We start from the raw sequence: 25,847 nt of genomic DNA, 5'->3' as shown, positions 1-25,847 counted from the left end.
TTTTTTTTTTAAAGGCAGTTGGGGTTAAGTGACTTGCCCAGGGTCACACAGGAAGTGTTAAGTGGCTGAGGTCAAATTTGAACTCAGGTCCTCCTGACTTCAGAGTTAGTACTCTATCCACTGCGCCATCTAACTGCCCTTAGATTTCATTCTTTGGCTATTTTTTTCTTGGTTTAAACTGATTGATTTCTGCTCTAATCCTTATAGTCTTCCGTTGAGTCTGATAGAAGTGGAATGAGTTGGGGGGGGGGTTATTCTTTAAATTCAATAAGTAGTTATTTATTTTCCAATTTCCATTTCTTGGGCTAAATGATATATACTCTTTTTCTTTTTAAAAAATTTTAATAGTGTACAAATTGCTTCTTTCCTTAGTTCTCCTTTGGCTGCCTCCCTTAATTGGTGGCTTCACCTTTAGTATATCATTCATTTATTGCTTTTACTGTCTCCTGTATTTCGTTTCAATGTAAGCAGTTATTCCAGGAGTGACTTTCTCACTTTCTGCATGTATTAGCTATGCTGGGCTTCTCAGTTTTTCCATTATTAATGATACCATACTATGAGTCCACAAAAATGCTAATTAAAACTGTCTTTTCTTATACATTTATGTATTGCCTCCTGATCCATGACCTATGTCAGGCAAAGTGTCTCAGTGTGGAGAGATAAATTTGCCTGCCCCTTCTCTTAGTGGGTCATCTTGCTAGCCTAATTACTACTTAGTTTAATTTTTTAAAAAAGCAAAAAATGTAAAGCATTTTCAAGTCAGTGAAGTGCTATAGACAATCTTTTCAGCCCATGAACATCTCTGGGAGATAAGTGCTATTATTTTCCCCCTTTACAAATAAAGAAACTGAGGCTCAGAGAGGTATCATACAGCTACTAAGTACTAGAGATAGTGTTTGGACCTAAATTGGTGGCTGGTGGCTAGAATGCTGGCCCTGGAGTCAGGGGACCCAAATCCAGCCTCAGATACTATTCACTGTATTACCCTGGGCAAGTCATTTTGCTTTGTTTGCCTCAGTTTTTTCCTCAGTAAAAAGCTGGAAAGGAAACTGGCAAATCACTCCAGTACCCTTGCCAAGAAAAACCCAAATAGGGTCATGTAGAGTTGGATATGAGTGAAATGACTGAACAACAGCTACTTCCCAATCCCAACTCTAACACGATTTACTATCCCAGGTGACCTCTCCTACTGTTTTTGATATATGCAATGTGCTAGACTTGTCCATAGTAAGATATCCATATATTAAAGCTGGCTTTAAAAATAACAGGTAAGATGACAAATAACATCTTACCTATTATTTTTAACACCAGTTTTAATGTATATTCTCTCCAGAATTGGCAGCAGACTATAAAAAGGATTCCATTTATTGTTAACTTGCACATTCTTGATGTCATGACATTTTTTGCTTTAAAATAATTCTGATATGAAGTGTGTATATCTGTTTTTTGTCTTTGTTGGACCTGAAACATCAAAGGCTTAAAGGAGGGTGGCCTGTTTTATGAGTTGGAAAGCTCCTCATGGAGTTGGTAGAGAACTGGTATTCACATGGGTGCCAAGAAGATCTAAAATGAGAGGCAGCCTTACAAATTCTGGCCAGGCTCCCTGGTTTCTGTAGAAGGGCCAATACATTACTGTTTGGAAAGGGATAATTGATCATTTATTTGGCAATTTAGTATCCTTGCATGCATACATCTCTAAATCATTTCAGTAGTTTAATCATGCAAATTAAAATAATTTCATAGGCTTTGTTATGTGATATATGAAATGAGTCATCTGTTATATACTGTTGACCTGTTTTTCTTCTTCTTCTTCTTCTTCTTCTTCTTCTTCTTCTTCTTCTTCTTCTTCTTCTTCTTCTTCTTCTTCTTCTTCTTCTTCTTCTTCTTCTTCTTCTTCTTTCTCCTTCTTTCTCCTTCTTTCTTCTCCTTTCTTCTTCTTTCTTCTTCTTTTTTATTAGCATTGAGAAATTCCCTCTTGGATTGTTGCTCCTTCTTGCATGCCTTTGTCTTCACTCTTGGCCTGCCTAGCTAACTCCCATTCATTCTTCAATGGATGGGAGTTTGTGAATCTTCCTCTGCTACTTATAATAGGCTCTTAATACTCATTGTCTCAGTCATTGGGCAATTAATCATGAGGTACTTTGTGACTTGTCCTTTACCTTCAGTTGTCATTGAACTTTGACATTGGTCTTTAATTTTTGGTGAGGTTAAGCTTTGTTTGCTGAAGTATGCTGTAAGCCACTAGAGCCTAGTGCTTTGAGCATAGTAGACCGTCCTCAACAAATATTTGTTGATTGATCAATATTAATCCATTTGAATCTTTTTTATGAAGTCAGTTTCCCATATATATTAAGTTTTTAAAATCCACTTTCCAGACATTTTACATTTCATTGTATATTAAGTTCTTTTCCAATTAAGGAAACAAACTTATGTTCTCTTTTACTTCCTTATCTCTTCTCTTTCCATACCAAATCTTTTTATTTTTAACGATTTCTTTTGAGGCTGCCAGCATCCTCCCGATCATCCAGGTCAATAAGCTCAGAATCACCCTTAACTCTTCCTTCTCTCCATTTAATTCTTTGCTAAGAGTTGCCTTTGAGTCTACCTCCCTAACATCTCTTGCCTCCATCGCCTTGTTTAGGCCTTAGCTTCTGTGTTCTGTGCCTTTCCTGAGCTCTTTAGTTGTTAGAAGACTCTCTCTTGCCTATACTTACTTTAAATTTGCTTCTTTGTCAATATTGTGTCTCACTATTATACTGTTCACTCTGTAAAGGCAGAGACTTTTATTTTTGTCTTGGTTATACTCACTGCAGCATATTTTGGGGGGAAGGGGGCTAAGATCTGTGATTTCACATATGTGTGTGAGAGCTCCCATTGTGAAAAGTCCCTCCACTACATATATTAGCCACTCATCTATAACTTCAACTTTTAGAAAATTGGCTAAAGATCCTCAGAGCTTATGTGATCTGCCTGAGTATCAGAGGCTGACTTCACCCAGATCTTGATTCAGATTGACTCTCGGTCTACTTATACCATGCTGCTTCTATCCTTGCACACAGTAGGCTCTTAATACATCATTATTAAATTGAATTATGAACAATGTTTTTATTATACAATCTATATAGCATCTTATTATTCTCTAGCCTCTTTCTGCACACTATCAACAAAACACATTTCATTTGTAAATAAACTATACCATAATAATTTAAGGGTACAAAAGCTGGCTCCATGGGTCTGTCCATCCTTTACCTCATGAACAGCCTTTTGATGGTCTGAATTTGTCTTAGACTGGTTGGTCACTGAGGAAATAGCAGAGACATATTTGATGGCTTCAGTGAAATGGGCTTCTTATTAGAGTTTGTCCAATTTGTCTTGCCAGAGCTTGGCCTCTGCTGGTATAGCCTCCAGAATACCAGAATGGCCTCTAAGCCATTGTGCAATATCAGAACAGGACTTTAATAGTGGACAAATTAACATTATCTCTTCAGATTTGACTCTTTTTCTTCTTCCTCTTAGCAGAATATGCAAACAGCTGCTATAGTATTTAGTCTACTCATAGCTTCCATTTTCCCTTCCCTTTTCCATGTTCATTACAAATGCCACTGTTTTGTGTTGATATATTGTTGGATGGAGAGCAGTCACAAACTTCTAGGGATTGAGTCCTGTTTGTGATCCTCAAGCACCTTTAGAAGATTCATCTATCAAGTTACAGATTAGTGGCTAGGTGTGTGTGTGTGCATGCAGTGGAACGTGTTCTTTCCCACCCTTAGGAAACTGAACATGATAAAGGGATACATTGTAAGATATAAAATAAATCTTTCTCTCTCTTTATTGAGCCTGTTTTTAAGATTTAATTGAACCATGAGACTGATCAATTTGCCTGTGTGATTGTTGGGAGGTCTGGTAATATTTTGGTTATACAAGATGTGTGTTTTTAAAGATCTTTTCCTTTTCCTTAAAAATTTTTGCCTTTTTTTTGTTTGGATAGTGCTTCATTTGGGATGTGCTTTCATTTATCATTTCTTCACATACCTGCTCATTTTACAGAACATTTGTGATGATTTTTCTTGGGGCTTTCTCACATGTTTGGTATTTCTGTGAATTGGAGGAAACTTCCTTGGCGGATTTTCTAGGTTTCAGGAATTTTCTGTTGCTGTAGGGTTTTTTTTAATTGCTAATTGCCTAGGTTAAAGACATTTTTTCCCTGCTTTCTTCCTCTTGTCTTCTGCTTTCATAAACTACTTTGCAGTAATCGCCATCTGCTCCCTCCTGAGCTCCAGTTTTGTTTGCATCACCAGTTGCTAAATGTCCTATAGGCATCTGAAACAATGTCTTAAACAAGTCTGAACTTCCCGCCTTTCTTCCTTTCTCCCTCTCTCCTTCTTTCCTTCCTTCCTTCCCTCCGTCCTTCCTTCCTTCTTTCTTCTCTCCTTCCCTTCTTCCCTTTCCTCCCTCTCCCCTTCCTTCTTTACTTTCTTTTTTTATGTCTTCCTCTTTTTTCCTCTTCTCCCCTCCTCCCTTCTTCCCTCCCCAGTTTCATCATGAAAAGTTTGTGCTTATTCTGTGCTAGGCACTTGCTAATAAATGCTGGAAATATATAAGAAAAAGGCAAAAAAATTCCCTGCCCTTTTCCTGTATATAGTTGATTTGTACATATTTACTTCTTGTCTCCTCCATTAGATTATCAGGTTCTTGTTGGCATAGGCTGTCTTTTGCTTCTTTTTGTGTTCCCAGTGCTCAGCACAGTGCCTGCAATACAGTAAGCTCTTACTAAATATTTATTGACTGACTAATGAGGGAGACAGCATGTAAATAGGTACATGTAAGAAGTTAGGGTGATCTTAAAGGAGAAGGTGTTAGCAAGTGGAGAACTGGAAAAGGCCTCCTGCAGAAGATGAGATTTTATTTAAATATTTAAAAGAGTATTTCTTTTTATTCTGAACTCCAGAAACATCAAATAAAATGGGCATAGTAGGACAAGAAGGAAAGGCTTCCTTAAAAGTACAGAGAACCCACTTTTCTTTTGACGTGAATAATAAAGCCAACCTGTGGCTTTTAAGCTATTCTGCACATTTCTCCTTCTTTCTAGCTTTCCTTCTATTTTCTTCGGTACAGTTTTTTAAAAAGATATTTCAGTGACCCTTTCTTTTTCTTTTCTTTTCTTTTTGTTCCTCAATTTTTATCCTCACCTTGGGAAAAAAAAAAAAAAAGAAAGAAAGAAAGAAAAACAAAGCCCTCATCAAACAAAGCAGATTCCTATAGAAGCCATGACTGGAAGTGTATATCTTATTTTGCACTCTGAAACCATCACTTCTCTGTTAGAAGTGGGATAACATACTTCATTCTTAATCCTTTGCAATCATGGTTTGTCATCACATTAATTGGAATCCTCACATCTTTCAAAATTGTTTTTCTTTATACTGTTGTTGTGCTATAATTTATTCTCCTGGGAGAACTTATGATCTTTTCCTCCAAACCTATTTCTCTATAGAACTTTCCTATTTTTGTCTAGACCTCATTCTTCCTCATCTCATTTCTTATCAGTTGTCACTTCCTGTAGATTCTACATTCATAACATCTCTTCCATCCATACCATTCTCTGTACTTCTACAGACACCACTGTAGTTAGGGACCTCTCACATGGACTACTGCAGTGGCCTTCTAATTGGTCTCCCTGCACCTGGTTCTTGCCTTTTTTATCAGTCTTTCCTAGATGTGCCAGGATGATAATACTAAAACACACATCTGACCATGTCACTCCCTTATTCAAGAAGCTCCAATGGTTCCCTCTTATTTCTAGGATCAATATGAATTCCACCATTCAACATTTAAAGCTCTTCACAATTTCACTCCAGACTCATTACAAATTCTATCCCTTCATGCAATCTGTATTCTAAGCAAACCAGCCTATTTGCTGTATCCTATCTTTTTTCTCCATGCCAGGAATACATTTCCCTTTCCTCTAACCTCAAACTTCCTTTGAGCCCCTTTCTCCATGAAGCCTTTCCTGTTCCCTTCTCCCCACTCTACTTAATATATATTTTGAATCTACTTATAAAAATTCATATTGTTTCCCTTGAGACAATGTAAGCTTCTTGGGAACAGAGTCATTACATTTTTTCTTTGAATTCTGGTAACTTGCACATTTTCTGGCACAAAATAGGCCCTTAATCACTACTTATTTATTGGTTGATTTGGTTGATATGAATTCAGGTTTATTCTTTGTTGCTTTTAAGATTTTTCTTATTTAATTTCTTAGCTGTGATTTGAACATCTGGCCTCTCAATATTTTGGGCCTTTCAGAACTACTTGTTTCAGCCATTTTTTCCTTTTCTCATTTGTTTCTGGTTTCTCTCTTATCATTACTAATAATACAGTCTTTGAAAGGATCTTTCTCTTTTTTGCTTGTTTCCTCGCCTCTTTTCTTCTTTAACCCCTTTCCTCCCCTCCCTCTCCTCTTCCCCCCCCCCCTCTCCATTCCTCTGGTCTTTCTTTTGTTTTCCGGCCCACTTCTTCAGTTGTTTAAGGGACTTTCATTGCGTTAACCTATGTTGCCTTGTGTCTCAGATCCATCTATAAATAACTAGCTAAAATTCAACAAGGCTTTTGAACAGTGGTTTAAAGTATTTCCATTAGACAGCCCAAGAGGATTCTATATCTTACTGGTGGGAGAACCAGAGGGTAGGGATAGGTCTCACTCATGGCTTTATTCACTTTTCTTAGCTTTGCCTGTTCCCCAGAGTCTAACACTTTCCTAAAAGGGGAACACAGAAGCGGAACTGATGGCAGCTCTTCTTCTGACAGCCAGGTCCCAGGTGAGATGTGCTTCTCTCTTCCTTTCTCAAGATGGGAGAATATTACTGTTACCTGAAGCTTGCTCATGGTTCCTTCACTCAGCATCTCTTCTGGTGGTGCTGAATCCAGTGACCTGAGCCCTCATTCCCTCTCTCTCAGTAGAGGATGTAGCTATGGGTACTGTCACTTCGTGAATTAAAAACTGAATTTGGCAAGTTTACAAGAGATCCCAGACTGGAAGCTAAGGTTCATGGCTTCCAGTCAGGTGTTCTTTGTACTATAACATGTAACTTAGGCTTATTAGTCCCCATATTTCTACCCTCATTCTCTCCCTCCCTCAAAATCTCCTCCCCAGGTATGCACACACATACACACTCCAAACCCTTCGCCACCTTACCCTTTCCTTTCTGGGGCTCCTCACTTTGCCCCTAGTCCTGTCTTAGGCTGGTGTAATTATCCATGGGGGCAGCAGGAACCTTTTCTTTTAGGAGTTGGTGACATTTGAGGATGTGGTCGTGTATCTCACAAAAGAGGAATGGGGACAGCTGAGCCCTGCTCAGAGGAGGCTCTACAGGGACGTGATGTTGGAGAATTATGAGAATGTCGTTTCGCTTGGTAAGGACCCCCTCCAGCCTCAGAACTGGAGGCATAATCTCTTCTTAAGTTTCCTTTTTTGTTAACAGTTGTGTGCATAAATATCTGGGAAGAGTCATACAATAACCCACAATTCTATCTTGGGCAATTAGAAGCACCAGGGACCAATGTACAAAAGTGTAGCAGTTTTCCTCCATGATATGGCCCAATGAAGGTAAGGGATAGTCCTAAATCTCCTTAGCTAAAAACATTCATTATAACCTATTATTTTAGATCTAAATAATTTTGAAGGCTAAATGGAAAGTTTGTTTTACTTTTGTCTCAGAGGGACTTTAGCATTATCTTGTCTTTGTCCCCACTCACATCTGTTGAGTATGTGAGATACTGAATAGTTTGGTCACCACACCCAAATATACAGGAAACTCATAGACAATTCAAGGGAAGATAAATTTGAAATGACCCCATGATGTGACAATTTCTATATGAGAAGTGACTTGGTAAATTTTTAGGAGATAAAAGGGAGTTGGCACAGAGGGGACATGACTGAAGATTAGAGCCCATAGGAGATATGAATGCAAGTGCATGGCTTCATTCTGTACTTCCTATAATGCTCGAATGGGATTCTGTTCCCTTTCTTGTTAGTTTTCAGAAAAAAAAATGTTCACTTATTGAGCATTCTTTTCTCCCCACTGGAAAAAAGAAAAAGAAAATTGAAGACCTTATGACAAATCAGCTGAGTGAAATGAAACCGATCCCCAAACTGGCATTGTCCAATAGGTATCATGTTCTACCCTGAGTCCACTGCCCATTGAGAAGTGGGTAGCACTATCATTATCAGGTTTCTCTAATTATGTTTACCCCTTGAGTGGTCAAAGAGTTTGGTCATATGGGGATGCACCAAAGAAAGTAAGGACTACTTTATATCCAACACGGTTAAAGTTTTTTAAAACCCAAAATTTAATTTCTCCTATACTCTTCTGTGTGTAAAATAGGACTTCCTTTTGCTTAAAATCTGCTCCTCTCTTTCAGATTTAAGGTGGAAGGATCCCCCTTTTTCCCTTTGATAGCATCCCCTATCTGCTTTGCTCTTTTCAGACCGAGAAAAATTTAATCTTTTTAGTGTCCTCACATGAAGGACAGACTATTCCTTCTCCTTAATCATTGTTATTGTTGATTTCCTTGGAATCCTTGATCTTTTTCTGCTTGTGAGTGTGTGGTGGTGGTGCTGATGCTGGTGCTGGTCCAGATGTCTCTGAATTGCTTGCATTCAGACTTAGAACAGAAAGGAATTTCAAATCATTGTGCTGGAAAGGCCTGTAGATATTATCTCATCTAAACCTCATTTCATAGAGATATGGAGCCTCCAAAAGGGTAAGTTATTTGAGCTCCCACAACTAAGGGGAACCTGGATCTCTTGATCTAAAGTACTTTGCTTTTCCTACTGTGAAGTCTTTGAAACACTTATCATTTTTTTTATTCAATTAACTTTGTGGGACTGTGAAAAAGTAGTGTGGTATAGTGGATAGGACATGGCTTTGGAGTTAGGAAGCCGTGGCTTTAAGTTCTTCCTCTGACACCTAATGGGGGGCTCTGTGATGCTGGGCCAGTTACTTAACTTTTCAGTGGCCCATGTAAGTCTTTTAAGTTGCTGACCAAGTGCTGACCTGTGTGGTAGATCCCTGAACTTTTTAAATCTATGAGATCTCGGGTATTATGGTTATTCTTAGCCCAGCTAACTTTAGGTTCTAGTAGAGAAAATTCTTATGGTAAACCTTACTCTGCGTAGGTGTTCTTCATTTGAACCTTCCTAGTCGTTTCTCTGTAAAATCCTTAAACACAGTCTGGTTGGGACTGAGCTCTGGGGTATCTCTGGGTCAGTCCTAAGACCAAATGGCCACATATGGCTTCCTTTCCCACGAGCAGGATTTCCTGTTTCCAAACCTGACCTGATCTTCCAGCTGGAGCGAGGGGAAGTGCCATGCTTGCCAGATCTTCCCAGAACTGAGGTTCAAGAGAGCCATGGTGGTGAGTGAATAAACAGCAGCCTAATTGTTCAATGAGGTGGGGACAGTTATTTAATTTATGTAGATGTGGTCTTCTTAATGCTACTTTGGTCTGTCCAAGTGAAAGGTGTCATTATGCCTAAGAGTGCCTTCCTTTCCATTTCTTCTGGTCAACTCTTCCTTTAGACCCCAGTGGTTGCTATCCCATACCTGTCATGCCATCAGAAAAAAAGGACTATCTTTCTCTTCCCCCCTCTCATTTTGGAGTGTTTGGGGAATATACCACTGGTGCTAGGATAGATGGAGTTTGTCTGGGCTCAAATATAAATGTCTGAGCTTACAGATAGGTCTTAAAAAAGAAACTTGGGCTAAATATTATCTCTTAAGGGAAAATGTTTTTGGTAAAAAGTCATTTATGCATTGGGAAAGAACCTACAGTAACTAGATAAATAGATGGATCAAATGAGTTTCCAATATATTAGGCACTGTACTAAGAGTTGGGGATGCAAATAGAAGCAAGGCAGTGCTAAATTATTTTGTAGTAAAGCTCATATTTCTAGTTGTAAATTTTTTTAAAAATCCTTGAAGTTATCCTATCTATTATAATAAAGGTTATTTGTCTTCATCTGGCTGGTGGTCTTGCTTATGTTAGATTTCTTTTACTGAAGTGGGAGAAGGGTTCTGGAAGAGATAAACAAATGTTGCAATACATGGGCAGAGCTATTGCTTTGTCCATCTCTGCTTTTTGACATCCTGTAGAGGAGATCCAGTAATCCTGGATCAAGAAGCAGTGCTGGTACTCTTGGAGCTCATTTCGTCACAATGCTCCACTTCTTTGTGCTTCTACTAACAGTCATTGTCACTTTTCTTGGTCTCTCTTCTTGACCACAGCTCTTGGCCTGCCCACTCTTTTTCACTGCTCCCTCTGTTATTCCTCATTCTCTCATCTTCTACTATTGTGATATTGCCCACCTTCTTTGACGGGCCCACCTCTTTTCTCTACTTACTTTGTCATTCGTGCCAGCTGTTCCTCTTATGTCTCTATTTATTTTCTTTCCTCATCCAGTTCTCATCTGCTACCTTAAGGGTTGTACTGAAGCCCTTTCCAAGATATCTGCCTCCAGTAGGCATTCATTTATGTAATGATTCTCACACTCTATTGATCTGGGTATTTTCTATTTATCATTTCAGCTAAGAGCTCTGTGACTGAGAAAGAGGCATCTATTCCACAGCAGGAAGTTGGTGAAGAAGTGAAAATCCAGGGAATGTTATCCGCAGGATCCCCAGAGGGGATGCACCAGGACTCTCTAGTTGGAGGACACTGTGACTTTGAGGGCAGGTTAGAGTGGCAGCAGGAAAACCCTGTAGGAGATAGGGCCCATCTGTACGATTCACGTGGCAGCCTCTCAAATAATTCAGACTTTCCAAAACAAAACCAGAGACAGGAGCAAAGGGTAGAGAATGCCTATGAGTGTAAAGACTGTGGGAAAGCCTTCAGACTTAACATAGAACTTATTCAGCATGAGCGAATCCATAGTGGAGAGAAACCCCATGAATGTGAGGCATGTGGGAAAGCCTTCAAGGGACACTCAGAACTTATTGAACATGAGAGAATTCACAGTGGAGTAAAACCCTATAAATGTAGGGAATGTGGGAAAGCTTTCAGGAGGAGCTCAGGTCTTAGTAGACATAGACGAATTCATAGCATAATAAAGCCCTATAGATGTAACGAATGTGGAAAGTCCTTTAAGAGGAGTACAGGCCTTAGTCAACACCAGAAAGTTCACAGTGGAGAGAAGCCCTATGAATGTAACGAATGTGGGAGAGCCTTCAAGGTTAGCACACACCTTATTCGGCATCAGAGAATTCACAGTGGTGAGAAGCCTTTTGAATGTAATGACTGTAGAAAAGGCTTCAGGGAACATTCAGATCTTATTAAGCATCAAAGAATTCATACTGGAGAAAAACCCTATAAGTGTGATGAATGTGGTAAAGCCTTTCGGGGCCAATCCAGCCTTCTTGAACATCAGAGAATTCATAGTGGAGTAAAACCATTTGAATGTATTCAGTGTGGGAAGGCATTCAGAAGGAGTTCAGAGCTTACCAAACATCGACGAATTCACACAGGAGAAAAGCCCTATGAATGTAAGGAATGTGGGAAACCTTTCAGGCAAAGCTCAAGCCTTCTGGAGCATCAGAGAATTCATACTGGAGAGAAACCTTATGAATGTTTTGAATGTGGAAAAACCTTCAGGGGACCTTCAGATCTTATTAAACATAGGAGAATTCATAGTGGAGCAAAACCTTATGAATGTAATGAATGTGGGAAAACCTTCAGGAGGAGTTCAGGTCTTAATCGACATCGGAGAATTCATAGTGGAGCATCACTCCATGGATGTGATGAGTGTGGGAAAGCCTTTAGGAAGAGTTCAGCCCTTTACAGACATCAAAAAACTCATAGTTAGAAATCCAGTGAAAGTAATGAGTTTGGGAAAACTTTCAGACAATACTTGGATTTTAACCATTAGACAGTTAATACTAAAGCAAATCCCTGTTGATCTAACTAATAGAGAAAAGCCTTTTGGAAAACATCAGGGCTTAGTCGATATTGGAGAATTCAAGTGACAGAAAAACTCAATGAATTTTGGCTATTATTATAACTGCAGTCTTTATGTCATTGTATATACTGATACATGTATATATGTCAGTGTATGTGTGTGTGTGTGTGTGTGTGTGTGTGTGTGTGTGTGTGTATATATATATATATATATATATATATATATATATATATATATATATATATATATATATATATATATATATATATGTCATCAAAAAATTCATAGTGGAGTGAAACTTTGTGAATGTAATGAATGTGAAAAACCCTTCAGTCAGAATGTAGGCCTCAATTATATTAGAAAACAAAGCAGAAAAATTGTGTATGAAAAATCTTTGTATCATTGTCATGTTCTGCCTACCCAAAAGTGTAATGACAATAATTCACATTCACATAGCACTTTACAAGTTTATGAAGCACTTTCTCCACTACAGCTACAATTGAGCCAATCTCCATCAAATATTTTAAAACTTTTGGAAAGCACATGACACATTTTCTGTTACCTGAGTATAGAAAAGAACATCCCATTGACAATGTGGTAGTAAATATTCTTCAATGTTTGTTCAGTTCATCTCTTTTAGTCCCACCATTGTAGGCCAGGCTCTTGATTACTTCCCCTCTGGCAATCTCTTTCCAGTGTTTCTTTCCTATAATTCATTTGTTCTCAGGCTTTCAGATTAATCTTCAGAGAAGATTTCATGTCACTGTATTGCTTAAAAACCTGACTTGGCAGTGGCTTTTAAATAAGAATGTCATCTCTCAAGAGACCCACACATGGTGTAGACATTGGATGTATCAATAGTTCAAGAAGAAACCTGGGCCCCTGTATTGGGAAAAGGCCATCCATCCTCTCTGAGTCCAAGAATGATTCACACAGAATGAAGATTAGTTTTCTATAGGAAAACTTCTCAGTAGTAGTTTAAGCTGTTGAACAGGGTAATTGGATAGCATTTACTAATGAAATTGAGATATTTCCCCATGTTATCAACATATGGTCAATCTAAAATAATCATAAATGAAAAGTCTGGACACTTGGAAATCCTAAGTAATCCATTATAAGAATATTGAGTTGAAAAATAGTAGCAAAAAATGCAAACAGAAGGATGGTGGTCCAAGGAGCCAGTGATCTTAAATCGGTTTCTTTGTGCAGATTTTCCTCCTAGGGGAAAAATGTACCTCTTGTCAATTTTATTTATGATTGTAATTTAATAAATGTGTCATGGATTATAAATTTTACCTATACCAATTTAGTTAGCTTGAATCAGCTGACTAGATCCAGTCACTTCTGAATGAATCAAGACATTTCTGAATCTACATGCCATAGTACAGTGGTGTCAAACTTAAGTAGAAATAATCCTGCAGGCTGTGTACTGACTTAGAAAACCATAAACTAACTTATATTGTATTGTATTTTTATTTATTTCTTTAAACATTTTGAGTTACATTTCAATCTGGTTTTGATGGCCACGAGTTAGATACTTTTACCAACAAATAAGAGAACTGGACATAGAGTCGAGAGGACTTGGATTCAAATCCCAGCTCAGACATTTATTAGTTTTATGATTGTGGACAAAACATTTACAGTCTCTCTGAGCCTCAGTTTCCTCATTAGAAAAATGATGGCATGGGGATAGGGAAAGAATTGGACTCTGGCCATCATGGTACCTTTTAGCTTTAAATGTCTGATTCTGTATCTTAACCTAGGGATCTCCCAATCCAAGGGAAGCAACCTTCTGGCCTAAGCTATTATTTCCTATCTTGGTGACCCAGATTTCAGAAATTAACGAATCAGCCTACTGTCTTTTTCTTCAGAGTGGTGGCCTAAAATATGGTGATTTATGGACAACTGTACTAGGAACAGTGTATTGCCTAGAAATGTCCAGCTTTGCTTTCTGTTCTGCTCGCTTCATAAGTATAAATTGCAAAGCAATGGACTCTTGAGAAACTCAAAAGATAATTTTATTTCATTGCACTACAAAATATTATGAACCTAAGCATCCTTGTAAAACAAAAATAGCTTTAAGCCCTATATGGATCCATCCAGATTCCCTTCTGAAATAAAGGATCTAAATTTGAATAATGACTGCTACTAACTACTTGTGTAATCTTGGACAAGTCATTTCTACTTTGGAAGCAGCAGATTCCTCATTTACCAAAAAAGTAGGACTAGATGACCTTGAAGGTCCCTCCTAATCCTCTGAGCTTATTTCTGTTACAAATTTAGATCACGTGATCACTTTACAGGTACTGTTTTATGTGCTTTTTTCACTTAATGGTATTATATATATACTTGTATGTGTTAATATGATCCTCAGGTGTCTTTGAAAAATAATCATTGCCTTAATATGCTAGCATTTGCTTGAATATGCTTTGTTGTTGACTGATTATCTTGCTGTCAGTTTTGCAAATTGGGGTGTAGATTCTTTTTTCTTTGTGCTTTTCTCCACAGAATCAAGACAGCACCCCAATTTTTGCTTCATTAGCCTTTTGTCATTTTATTCATTCACTGGCTAGTTTCAGAAGTTTATGAGTGGCACTTTAAAGTTGTTTTGATGTGCATTTTTGTGTTTGATTGTGAAGCTGTTGTTTTGATGTATTAGAAGTCAGGAGAGGTGAGTTCTACATTGTGTAACCTGGCCAAATCCCTTTCTTTCTCTAGGATCTCTAAAACAAATGGGCCAGCCTGCACTGTTGTCGAAGGATCCTTTCATTTTATTTCAGAAGTGCTTTAATTCAGTGATTTATTATATCTTTCCTCTGATGTAAATGTTTTATTTATATAATGGATTGAATGGAATCTTGGTGTTGACTACATATATTTGTGTCAATTTTCAATGTGTTTTAGATCCAAAATCTCTTATCAGAATTTATATGTATATGGCAATTTGTGTTTTATAAAGCACCTTCCCATACATTATCTCATTTGATAAAATTCTATCTGTTATTTTTCCAAATATTTTCTCTATTCTATTGATTTTTGATATTTATTTTAGTAAATTTAGTTGTGCAGAATTTTAATTTTATATATGTGGACATCTATCTTGTTTCTGATAGCCTTTAATGCTTTAATATTTAGAAGTAAATCTTCCCTCTGTAGCTGGGGGAAATGTTATTCTTTTGTTTTAATAGATTTAAACATTTAAATTCTCTGAACCATCTGGATTTTTTTGCATTGTGGATTATGGATTCAAGTTAATTATTCTCCATTTCTGTTATCCTGTTCATCAAATCATAGAATAACAATTTGATTCTTTTTCTTGAATCTCTTCTAGGATATTAATACTTTTTTCTGTCTTAAACTTAGTAATCATATGGTTTTGCTATCCATTGGTAATATGTTTTCAAATCTGGTAGGATGAGTACCTCTGTTAATTCTTTTTATTAAGTTTTTATTTGGTATTTTTCTCTGCTAATTTTTCTAGTTACATGTTACCATCAATTTGTCAGTTTCCATAAGCATCTTCAGGATAATTAATCAGTATTCTATTAACTTTATATATTAACATCAGTAATATTTTAAGCTTTATCAGGCGCAAAGGATGTTCTTTTCATTTATTGATGTTCCTGTTAACTTTTTTAAAAGAACACACTTCTCAATTCTAAGTTAAGCTAATACCCAAATGATTTGTATATTTTTGATATTCTGCATGGAATCCCTTTTTATGAGCACAGATGGTTTTGTAGATTTATATAGCCTACCATGTTGTTGAACATATATGAGATCAGTAGTAAATTGGGGGGTTGATTTCTTTCAAGTTTATACACTCCTATATTCTTTTCAACTAATAAGCATTTTAAGGACCTATTATTAATTAATTTCCTTAACTAACAATTAGATGAAAGATGATAGAGCATATCCTTCTCTCCTTTCCATTTTGAAGAATGACTCCAGTACTCTTTCAAATACCTTGTTAGTATCTGTTTTAACTATATACTCTTTATTTTTTTACTTTTTAACATTTATTTTCATAAGATTTTGATTTCCATTTTTTCTCCCTCCCCAAGATGGCAAGCCGTCTGATATAGGTTATACATGGACAATCATATTAGACATATTTCCACATTTTATCCATATATTATAGTAAGTTAAGGGGGAAAAAACCCTTTGAGACCATTGAAAACATTTCTGTTCCTAAAAAGTTTAGGGGCAGCTAGGTGGTGCAGTGGATAGAGTACCAGCCCTGAAGTCGGTAGGACCTGAGTCCTCAGACACTTAAGACTGTCTATCTGTGTGACCCTGGGCAAGTCACTTAACCCCAATTGCCTCAACAAAAAAGAAATAAAAAAAGTTTAAGAGAATTTGCCAGAGAATTTATTTCTTCTATTATTCATTTATTCCTATTCTGTTTCTTTAGTATCTTGACAATTGATAAATTTTAATTATTTTGTCCTTGGTCCTCAAAATCTTCTCTGTATAGTAAAGTTGCTATAACCTGCCCCCAAAATCCCCTTTATATTTATTATATCAACTTTATTTTCTTATATTGTGAAAACTTTCCTTTTTTGTTCATGATTTCACTAATTTGGTTTTTTCCTCCCTCCTCTCTTTAGTAATTGTACTAATAGACTGGTAATTTTGCTAATTTTTTCAAAGGATCAATATTTGGTTTAGTTTACCACTTTCTTTTTGCAACTCATCTCTGTTATTTATTGCGGCTTGTTTTCCTGTTCTTTTCTTCTCTTTTGAGGTTTTGTGGGTAGAGTCTGACTTGGCTGTACTTTGATTTTATTTCTCACCTATAGTAATAGTTCAAGCACTCCTGGTCCTTTCAGAGAGCTGTTTACTTTTTGCTTGTTCAGGTTTCCTTTTTAACTAGCAATTCTTCAAGTGAGTATTGGAGTGTCCGTCTGCTAGGCTCCCTTTGAATTCTGTCTGGTTTTTATTTCTCATTTTATTTGGTCTCAATCTGAGAATATGTAAAATCTGTGCCTTTTGTATTTGCTAAGAGTACCTTTTTGGCCCTCTGTCAGAAGGACACTTGTATATTTTTTGGGCAAAAAAGTCTTATTTTCTCCTTCTATTTGCTTTTTGCCCTGTATTATATCTCTCACTATATTGCCCTTTTCCAATCCCCCAAACAAACCTTTAATAGCTCGCCATGTTTGTACTGGAGGCCCTCCATACTTTTGCTTCCATCTTGAAGATATAAGGTTGTAATTGGAAAGATTCTGAATTTGTAAATAAGCAGGGGCTCTACATTCAAATCCCGGCTCAATTGGATTACTTGCTGTCTTACGGAAAGGGTTGGAGGGGAGGGAGGGAGGGAGAAAAATTTGGAACACAAGGTTTTGCGAGAATGAATTATTGAAAACTGTCTTTGCATGTATTTTGAAAATAAAAAAAAAACTATTATTAAAAAAATGAAAAAAATCCCAACTCAGATACTTGTTGGGGATACTTGTTGGTATCTTTTGGAAAGTCACTCTGAGCCTTAGTTTCCTCAAGAGTGAAAGAAGGGGATGAGCCCATCTAATGGAAACTTTGGGAGGCAATGTAATATGGAGGGAAGAAGATTATATTTTGAGTCTGAGGATCTGAGTCCAAATCCTGATTCTATGTGACCTTGGACAAATCATTTCATTTCTCTGGGCTTTAATTTCCTTATCTGTAAAATGAGTAAGTTGGACTAGACTTCTAAAGTTTCTTTCAGCTCACAGTTTGGGATCCTATGTGATATTCATATCCCTTCCAATTCTAAATCTGTTAATTCTTTTCCAAGTTTATCTTCAACTACTTCTCTCTGCATATGCTGTTGCTATATACTATGCCAAATTGCCCTTCTTAGTGTTTTCCCAATATACTTTGATTTATACTATTCCTTCCCCTTCCATCAATGCCTTTTGGAATGATAATAATAATAGTTCACAAGTATACAGGGTGTCCCAAAAGTTTTATTGCTACACTGAAATTTTTGGGACATCCTGTTTTCCTGAGAAGAACATTTTGAACCAGGCAGATCAAATCTCACTTTCGCATTTTACAGACAAGGTAATTCCAACTGTGAGAGGTGACCAAGTAGTAATGGTAGTAATGGGCAGGATCACTTGGTAGATAGAGAATTAGGTCAGAATTGGAGGACCTGACCAAGGTTTAAATCCTGCCTTCTTTTACATGTATGAAACTGGCCAATGCACTTAACTTCTCTTGATCTCACATACTTATTCATAAAATGAGGCCATTGTACAAAGACATCGCTAAAGTCAATCAGTAAGATTTACTAAGCACCTGCTGTGTCCCAGGCATTATGCTAAGTGCTGTTAGTACAAAAAGAGGCAAAAAACAATCCCTGCCCTCAAGAAGCTTACAATCTAATTGGGGAGCAAAAAAAATGTGTACAAACAAGCTATATATAGGATAAAAAGGAAATAAGGCAGTATAATGTGGATGGGGATCAGAAAGACTCTGACATAGGTGGGATTTTAGCTGGAACTTGAAGAAAGATGGAGCTGAGAAGTAGAAACATTCTAGGTATAAGAAACAGCCAATAAAAATACCCAGAACTTTGTTTGGGGAATGGCAAGAAGTCCATCGTCACTGGATATTCTAATGGGGGGGGGGTAGAGAGAAAGAGGCCTGAGGAGTGTGTACAGTACAAGAAAATTGGAAAGATAGAAGGCCAGGTTGTGAAGAATTTTGAATGACAAATAGAAGATTTATATTTAATGGTGAAGATGATCTAGACTTAGTAGAATTTGTTGACTAGGAGGTTAGAGAGGGTGAAGAAGGACATGATCAGACCTGTGTTTTAGGAATATCCATTTGATATTCCTACATATTCCTGTACAGAAGGATGAACCAGAATAGGGAGAGATTTGTGGTAGGCAGATCCAGCAGTGGCTATTGCAATAGTTCAGGTATGAGTTGGTAAGGGCCTATACCAGGTGATGGCAGTGTCAGAGGAGAGAAGGATATATATATTAGGTTATGCTGAAATAGTAGAATGCACAGGCCTTGTCTTTATTGGACATAGTGGGGTGAAAATGAGAAGTTGGAGATGACAACAAGGTTGTAAGCCTGGGTGACTGGCAAGATGTAATAGTAATAGAACTTAGGATATAATGATAGGATAAAAATTGAAAAAAGGACATTAGGAGATCATTGGTAACTTTAGAGAGAAGTTTTGGTTGAATAATGAAGCTGGCAACTATACTGTAGAGTTAACAAGAGAGTGAGAGGAAATCAAATGAAGACATCCATTACAGTCAACTTTCTGAAGGAGTTTAAAACAAAAGGAAGAAGAGAGATGGAAGGATAGCTATCTGGAATTGTCATATCAAATGAAGGATTTTTGTGGATAGAGGAGATACATGCTTGTAGACAGCAGTGAAACAGCCAACAGACAGGGAAAGATTGAAGGTAAGTGGGAGAGTAAGAATGATAGGGGGCAGCTAGCTGGCACTAAAGTGGATAGAGTGCCAGGCCTGGAGTCAAGGAGACTCCTCTTCTTGAATTCAAATACAGCCTCAGATGCTTATTAGCTGTGTGACCCTGGGAAAATTGCTTAACTCTTTACCTCAGTTTCCTCATATATCAAATGAGCTGGATAAGGAAACAAACTATTCTAGTATTTCTGCCAAGAAAACCCCAAATAGGGTCACGAAGTCAGACAAGAATGAAAAACAAGAAATAATAAAGGAGGCAATCTGGTAGCCAAGATAGAAAGGAATGGGATCATTTGTATAAGTAGAACAAACAATTGGTCTTGATAAGAAGGGCCAACTCTCTGTGAAACAAGTGTAATGACAGAGATGGTGGCAGAAAGTATCTAGTAGATGTGAGTTGAGCAAGAGAGAAGAGGGTAAATACTTTCTGACTTGCTCAGGGTCACACAGATAATCAGTATTGAAAGTGTGATCCCACCCAAGTATTCTCACACTAAACTCAACTCAGTTGCCACTACATCTTCTGATGCTTCTCCTATTCCTCCTGTTCTTCAAAACCCTGATCAAATGTGACTTCCTCTGTTAAGATTTCCCTTAGTCACCCCCCAAAGTGGGATCTCTTTCTCTTCAGACTCCATTATATAGTTTGCTTTGAATTCTAAATGTTTATTTAATTTTCCTCCTACTGTAAAGTATCAGTTCCTGGAAGGTCTCCTATTGATCTTTGTATTTTCCCTCCCTTAGCTAGCACAGTGCCTTGTGTCTAGAAATTATTCAATAAAAAGTTGTGTTTTCACACCACTTAACAGTATTTTATTTTTCCAAATGCATGTAAAGATAGCTTTTAATATTCATTTTTTGTAAGATTTTGAATTCCAATTTTTTCTCCCTCCCTCTCTCCCATCATCCTCCCTAAGACAGTAAGCAATCTGATAATGGATATATATATATATATATATATATATATATATATATATATATATATATATATATATATATATATATATATATATATGTACAATTTTGGTTAATGCATTTCCACATAAGTTATGTTGTGAAAGAAGAATTAGAATAAAAGGGGAAAAGTAGGAGAAAGGAAAAAAATGAAAGGCAAAAAAAGTGAAAATAGTATTCTTTGCTCTGCATTCAAACTCCATAGTTCTTCCTCTGAATGTGGATAGCAGTTTCTATCATGAATCTTTTGGAATTGTCTTTGATCATTGTATTGCTGAGAAAAGTTCATCATTATATGTTGCTATTACTATATCCTAGTTCTGCTCACTTCACTCAACATTAATTCATGCAAGTCTTTCCATGTTTTATCTGAAATCTGCCTGCTTATTATTTCTTATACCGTAATGATATTATTCCATTACATTCATATACCACAACTTGTTCAGCCATTCCCCAATTGATGGGCATCCCCTCAATTTCTAAATTTGCCACCACAAAAAAAACTGCTATAAATATTTTTGTGCATGTGTATCTTTTTCCCTTTTTATTATTTCTTTGGGATACAGACCTAGTAGTGATACTGCTGGATGAAAGGGTATGCATAATTTTATAGCCTTTTGGGCATAGTTCCAAATTGCTCTCCAGAACATTTGGTTCAGTTCAGTGCTATATTAACAATGCATTAGTGTTCCAATTTTATTGCATCTTCAAAATTTTTCATTTTCTTTTTCTGTCATATTAACCAACCTGATATGTGTGAGGTGGTACCTCAGAATTGTTTTGATCTGATCAATTATGATTTATAGCATTTTATAATAAGAGTATAAATAGCTTTAATTTCATCTGAAAATTGCCTGTTCGTATCCTTTGACCATTCATTAATCAGCTTGAAGGAGGAGGGAAACTTTTGATCTGTGATCCCTTTTGGAGTCTCTCCCCAGATAAGTTATCTTTCAGGGATGTTAGACCCTTTGATTCAATTTGAAATCCTGGTCAAAAAGCACCCCTTTGAAATGTTGTTAATTCCAATAGAAGATCTGGGCTGGTATGGTATTGCCTGTCGTCGGGGGGGAGGGAAAAGAGGGAGGGGGGGTAATTTGAAAAAATGAATACAAGGGATAATATTATATATATATATATATATATATATATATATATATATATATATATATATATATATATATATAATAAAAATAAAATAAAATAAAATAAGTGTAATCAAGAAAAAAAAAAGAAGATCTGGGCTGGATACGGATAAGCATCCAGGCTTGGGAATCTTGGCTTCCTCAGCCTCAAGACTCCTTTTAAAGGGCAGTTTCTAAACTCACTCCTTGTAGAAGATCTAAACCAGCTTGCTCTGACCCTGCCCACTGAGAAGGCATTCTCTTCTCAGTGCTGGACTCCATTTTCATAACAGGGCTTTGCTACTGTAGAAGTCAGTCTCTTAACAAAACTGGTTTCCTGTCCAACAATAAACTTTCATTTTTGCCAATTAATAATTTGGATTTCATGAATTCTTTCATGGAGAACCTGTGTGCCGACCATAAGGGGATTTTAACAACTCTCTGACTGCCACTAACCTCATCAAGCTGAGAAATGACTTGTATTCTTATAAATTTGACTCAGTTCATTATATAGTTGAGAAATGAGGCCTTATTAGAAACATTGGCTATAAAAATTATTTCCTATCTTTCTCTTTTCTTGATTACATGGCTTTTGTTTCTATAAACCCTTTTAAATTTTAATGTAATCAAAATTATTCATTTTGCATTTCATAATGTTCTCTAAATCTTGTTTGGTCATAAATCCTTCCCTTCTCCAGAAATCTAACAGGTAAAGTATTTCTTACTCTCCTAATTTGCTTATGGTATCAACCTTTACATCTAAATCATATACCCATATTGAGCTTATCTTAATATACAGTATGAGATATTCTATGCCCAGTTTCTGCCATACTGTTTTCCAGTTTTCCCGGCAGTTTATGTCAAATGGTGAATTCTCATCCCAGGAGCTGGAGTCTTTGGGTTTATCAAACAGTAGATTATTATAGTCATTTACTACTGTGACTTGTGTGCCTAACCCATTCCCCTGAGCCACTATTCTATTTATTAGTTTTAATGATTGTTGTTTTATAATATGGTTTTAGATCTGGTATGGCTAGGCCACCTTCCTTTGCATTTTCTTTTCATTAATTCCCTTGATATTCTTGAGTTTTAGTCTTCCAGATGAATTTTGTTATTATATTTTCTAGCTCTATAAAATAATTTTTTGGCAGTTTGATTCATATGGCATTGGATAATTTAGATAGAATTGTAATTTTTCTTATATTAGCTCAGCCTACCCATGAGAGCTCTATCTCTGAAAATATATAGAATTTACATATGTTGTAAATATATACTTTACATACACATAATTTGCATTGGGTGATAGTCAGTGAAAATGAACCCGCCAGAGTATCTATTGTGAGACTAGCTTGTATTTTTCTACATCCCAAGCTGCTGAGATCCAGACATTTATGACTAGCTATTTATTTCTGGTGGTCAACCACAAATTGACTTCCTGTGATGTTAGGATCCAGACCTCAGAGTGAGTGTGTGTGTGTGTGTGTGTATGTGTGAAATAGTCTTTCCACTATGGTGTTTTTTCCCTCTAACTTAAACTCCTTCAGCCCACGTTCCCCTAAGCCAGTGGTCCTCAAACTTTTTAAATAGGGGCCAGTTCACTGCCCCTCAGATTGTTGGAGGGCCGGACTATAGTAAAAACAAAACCTCACAGTCTGTCTCTGCCCCTCAGACCATTGGCCATGACCCGGCCGGCCGCATAACTGTTCTCAGCAGGCGACATCTGGCCCTCCAGCAGTAGTTTGAGAACCCCTGCCTTAAACTTTGCACTTATGTGGCTGAATGGGATTATAATTTGTCCTGAGAACAGATAACTTGGGCCCAATGGGAATAAAGGACCAAGGGATTTCCATCTCACAGTTATTTGCAAGTTGTCTCCCCCTTTAGATCATGAGCCTCTTGAGAGCAGGGGCTGTCTTTTGCCTTTCTTTGTATCCCCAGTGCTTAACAGTGCCTGACACACAGTGGGTATTTAATAAATGCTCGTCAACTGGTCTCAGGTAGCTACAAAAAGCTGGTATTGGTAAATATTACCACCATATGCTTCCATTTTGCCCCCTTTCCCCAGCCTTCTGCTGTCTCTTTTATCCTCCTTTCTAAGAGTCCTGGTCTAGTGCCCAAAGGCCCCCATAATGGCACTACTCAGGCTGCCACCTCAAAGGTTTTCTCCAGACACCAAAATACTTCTCTCCCCCCCCCCCATACCCATTCTCTCATTGTGATGTGTGTTAATGGCATAATATGACTAAAGGAATTCACAGTGTGAGTGAAAATCCTTTTCTCCCTTAATCCTCTCGGGGAATTTATAGCTTTGTGGGATTACAAGCATAGTGACTAAATGGGAAATTTCAGGCAGTCAGGAGTTATTTGTGGTTCCCCGCTCCTCCTTCCCCTCCCTAGGTCTTCTATTTGAGACTCTTAACCTCCATCCCTGAGTAATGGGCATTTTGGCATCTTCACAGGAGCCTCAGGAATGTTCTTCCTGATCCTCTTATCCACAGCTAGTTTCATAAATGGATTCCAGTTCATATTTCTTTCAGCATAAGTGATTTCTCCCCAGCTTATCTTTGTAGCATCATTGGAAGGGAGGCTGAAATAAATAGTTAGTCATGTGAAGCTGTCCCCAGTTCCCTTAGGATGAGGCCCAGAGCCTTTTTTGACCCTAGTGCCTTTAGATTAACTAGGATAATTGTTTCTTGAGAGCTGTGGTGGGATTTGGAGGAGCTGGGCTATCTGGAATGCTACAGGTGGGATTTCTTCATTTAGGAAGATACTGGGACTGGACTTCCAGGGTTCCCTTTTAAGATTCTAGCATTTTGTGACACAGCTCCTTTTCCTTGAAGTTTTGAGAATTGATTCTGGCTGGGATTAGAACAGGTTGACTCAACACTCTTGCAAAGATCTCATGGTTATTAGGAAAGATACTAGGGAATGAAGAGAGATGCCTCTCATGCTGGTTCCCAGGCTGGTAAGTCAGACCAGAGGCATCCAAAGATATCATTTTCTTCAAGGAGAGATGCTTTTCTTTATAAAAAAGATGAAGGGCATCAACTGTGAACATAAATTATTTATGTGACCTGGGTGAGCCCTTGCCCTCTGTAAGCCTCAGTTTCCCCCTCTCTAAAATAAGAGGATTAGACTATGACCTACAGAGGGTTTTTCCAGCTCTAAATCTATGATCCGGTGATCCCTTCAGAGTTTCTTCTCTCCATTTCAAAACAGTCGCCTCAGTCTGGTAACCTTGGTTACAGTTCCTTGGAAACTGGAGATGTAGAGATTGTGAACCCTAGAGTGGTACAGTGGGAAAAGCCTTGAATCTGTAATCACTAAAGAGTATGATCTAAAGCAAGCTACGCAACCTTCCTTGGTCTCAGTTTCCCCATCTGTAAAGAGAGAGGGATAGATTAGATAATTTCCCCGAGATCTCATCCAGCTCCAGATCTTTGAGACCCTAAGACTCCCCAGTCGAACTCTCCTCTCATACAGCTGCTCTGTCTGCTCGCCTCCTTCTTCCTCACATCATTCCCCTTAACTTTCATTTTTGGATCCTAGGCTTCCTCCCGCCTCCCAACCAGATCCTTTTTCTTCCAGCGCCCCTCCTTCTAGTCCACAGCGGGTGGGCTCGACCAACGAGAAACAGAGTCCTCCAGAACGTCCTAGAGCGGAGCCGGAAGTGTCCTCGGAGAGAGAGAGAGGGACGCTCTGTAATCTGCGCCTCGCCCTGCCTCATCCCAGGTGCCATTGTCCTTTCCCGCCTCAGGTAAGTGCGTTTGGGGTTGCAAGGGCTGCTCCTCCGGGTCCTCGCGGACCCCTTCCCCATTCTTCCCGGGCTTGGCCTCCCTACTCCCCTAGCCTACGGGGACCCTTGTTCTCCTGCCTTGGCTCTCTTGTGCCCCCCGCTCCGGCCGCCCCTAGCCCGCGCCATGCGGCCTTCCGAGTTTTGCACCGTCGGGTCTCGCGCATCCCCTCACCTAAGCCCCCCCCCCCCCCCTCCGGCTTCCCCAGCCTCCCTCCCGCACTACACCCCAAGACCCCGCCCTTACTGCCATGAGGTCTACTGTTTGGCGGGAGCTGTGTTTCCTGGCTTGGAGGTAAGGCTGGAAAAGTAAATCAAGGCCTGATCTGGGGAGGGCCCTGAATGACCAGATAGAGTTTAGAGTTTATCTTACACTTTCTTGCTGCGTGATTTGGGGTAAGTCATTTAAAATCTTTTAGCTTTGTTTTTCCCACCTGTAAAGTGGGGAGAATAATACTTTGCAAAGTTTTGAAGAATTAGATTGTAAATTTCCGAGGGGTGGATTAATGTGAGCTGTAATCAGTGCTGTTATGTCCTTCATTATTCTCCCATTAATGTTTGTAGCCTGCTTGATGGTACTCCTT

The 25,847-nt window shown here is 38.0% G+C and overlaps 1 protein-coding gene across 3 annotated transcripts in view; it reads left to right on the top strand.

The window, feature by feature from the left end:
• Positions 1 to 25,847, top strand: part of LOC141548834 (zinc finger protein 621-like) — a 48,109-nt gene that overhangs the window by 9,594 nt on the left and 12,668 nt on the right. For 2 of the 3 annotated variants that reach the window (XM_074278067.1, XM_074278066.1), the window contains exons 5-8: positions 6,724 to 6,815; positions 7,284 to 7,410; positions 9,313 to 9,414; positions 10,584 to 12,151. In XM_074278067.1, coding sequence (XP_074134168.1) covers positions 6,783 to 6,815; positions 7,284 to 7,410; positions 9,313 to 9,414; positions 10,584 to 11,857 — 1,536 coding nt within the window. In that variant the 5' untranslated portion in view covers positions 6,724 to 6,782 and the 3' untranslated portion in view covers positions 11,858 to 12,151. Of the gene's footprint in view, positions 1 to 6,723; positions 6,816 to 7,283; positions 7,411 to 9,312; positions 9,415 to 10,583; positions 12,152 to 25,058; positions 25,228 to 25,847 lie in introns of those variants that run through there. The other variant, XM_074278068.1, reaches the window with a different exon arrangement.

This window comes from Sminthopsis crassicaudata, chromosome X, assembly GCF_048593235.1.
Source record: "Sminthopsis crassicaudata isolate SCR6 chromosome X, ASM4859323v1, whole genome shotgun sequence".
Classification (NCBI taxonomy): Eukaryota; Metazoa; Chordata; class Mammalia; order Dasyuromorphia; family Dasyuridae; genus Sminthopsis; species Sminthopsis crassicaudata.
The sequence above is the reverse complement of the archived record's forward strand: the minus strand, read 5'-3'. Positions and strand labels throughout refer to the sequence as shown.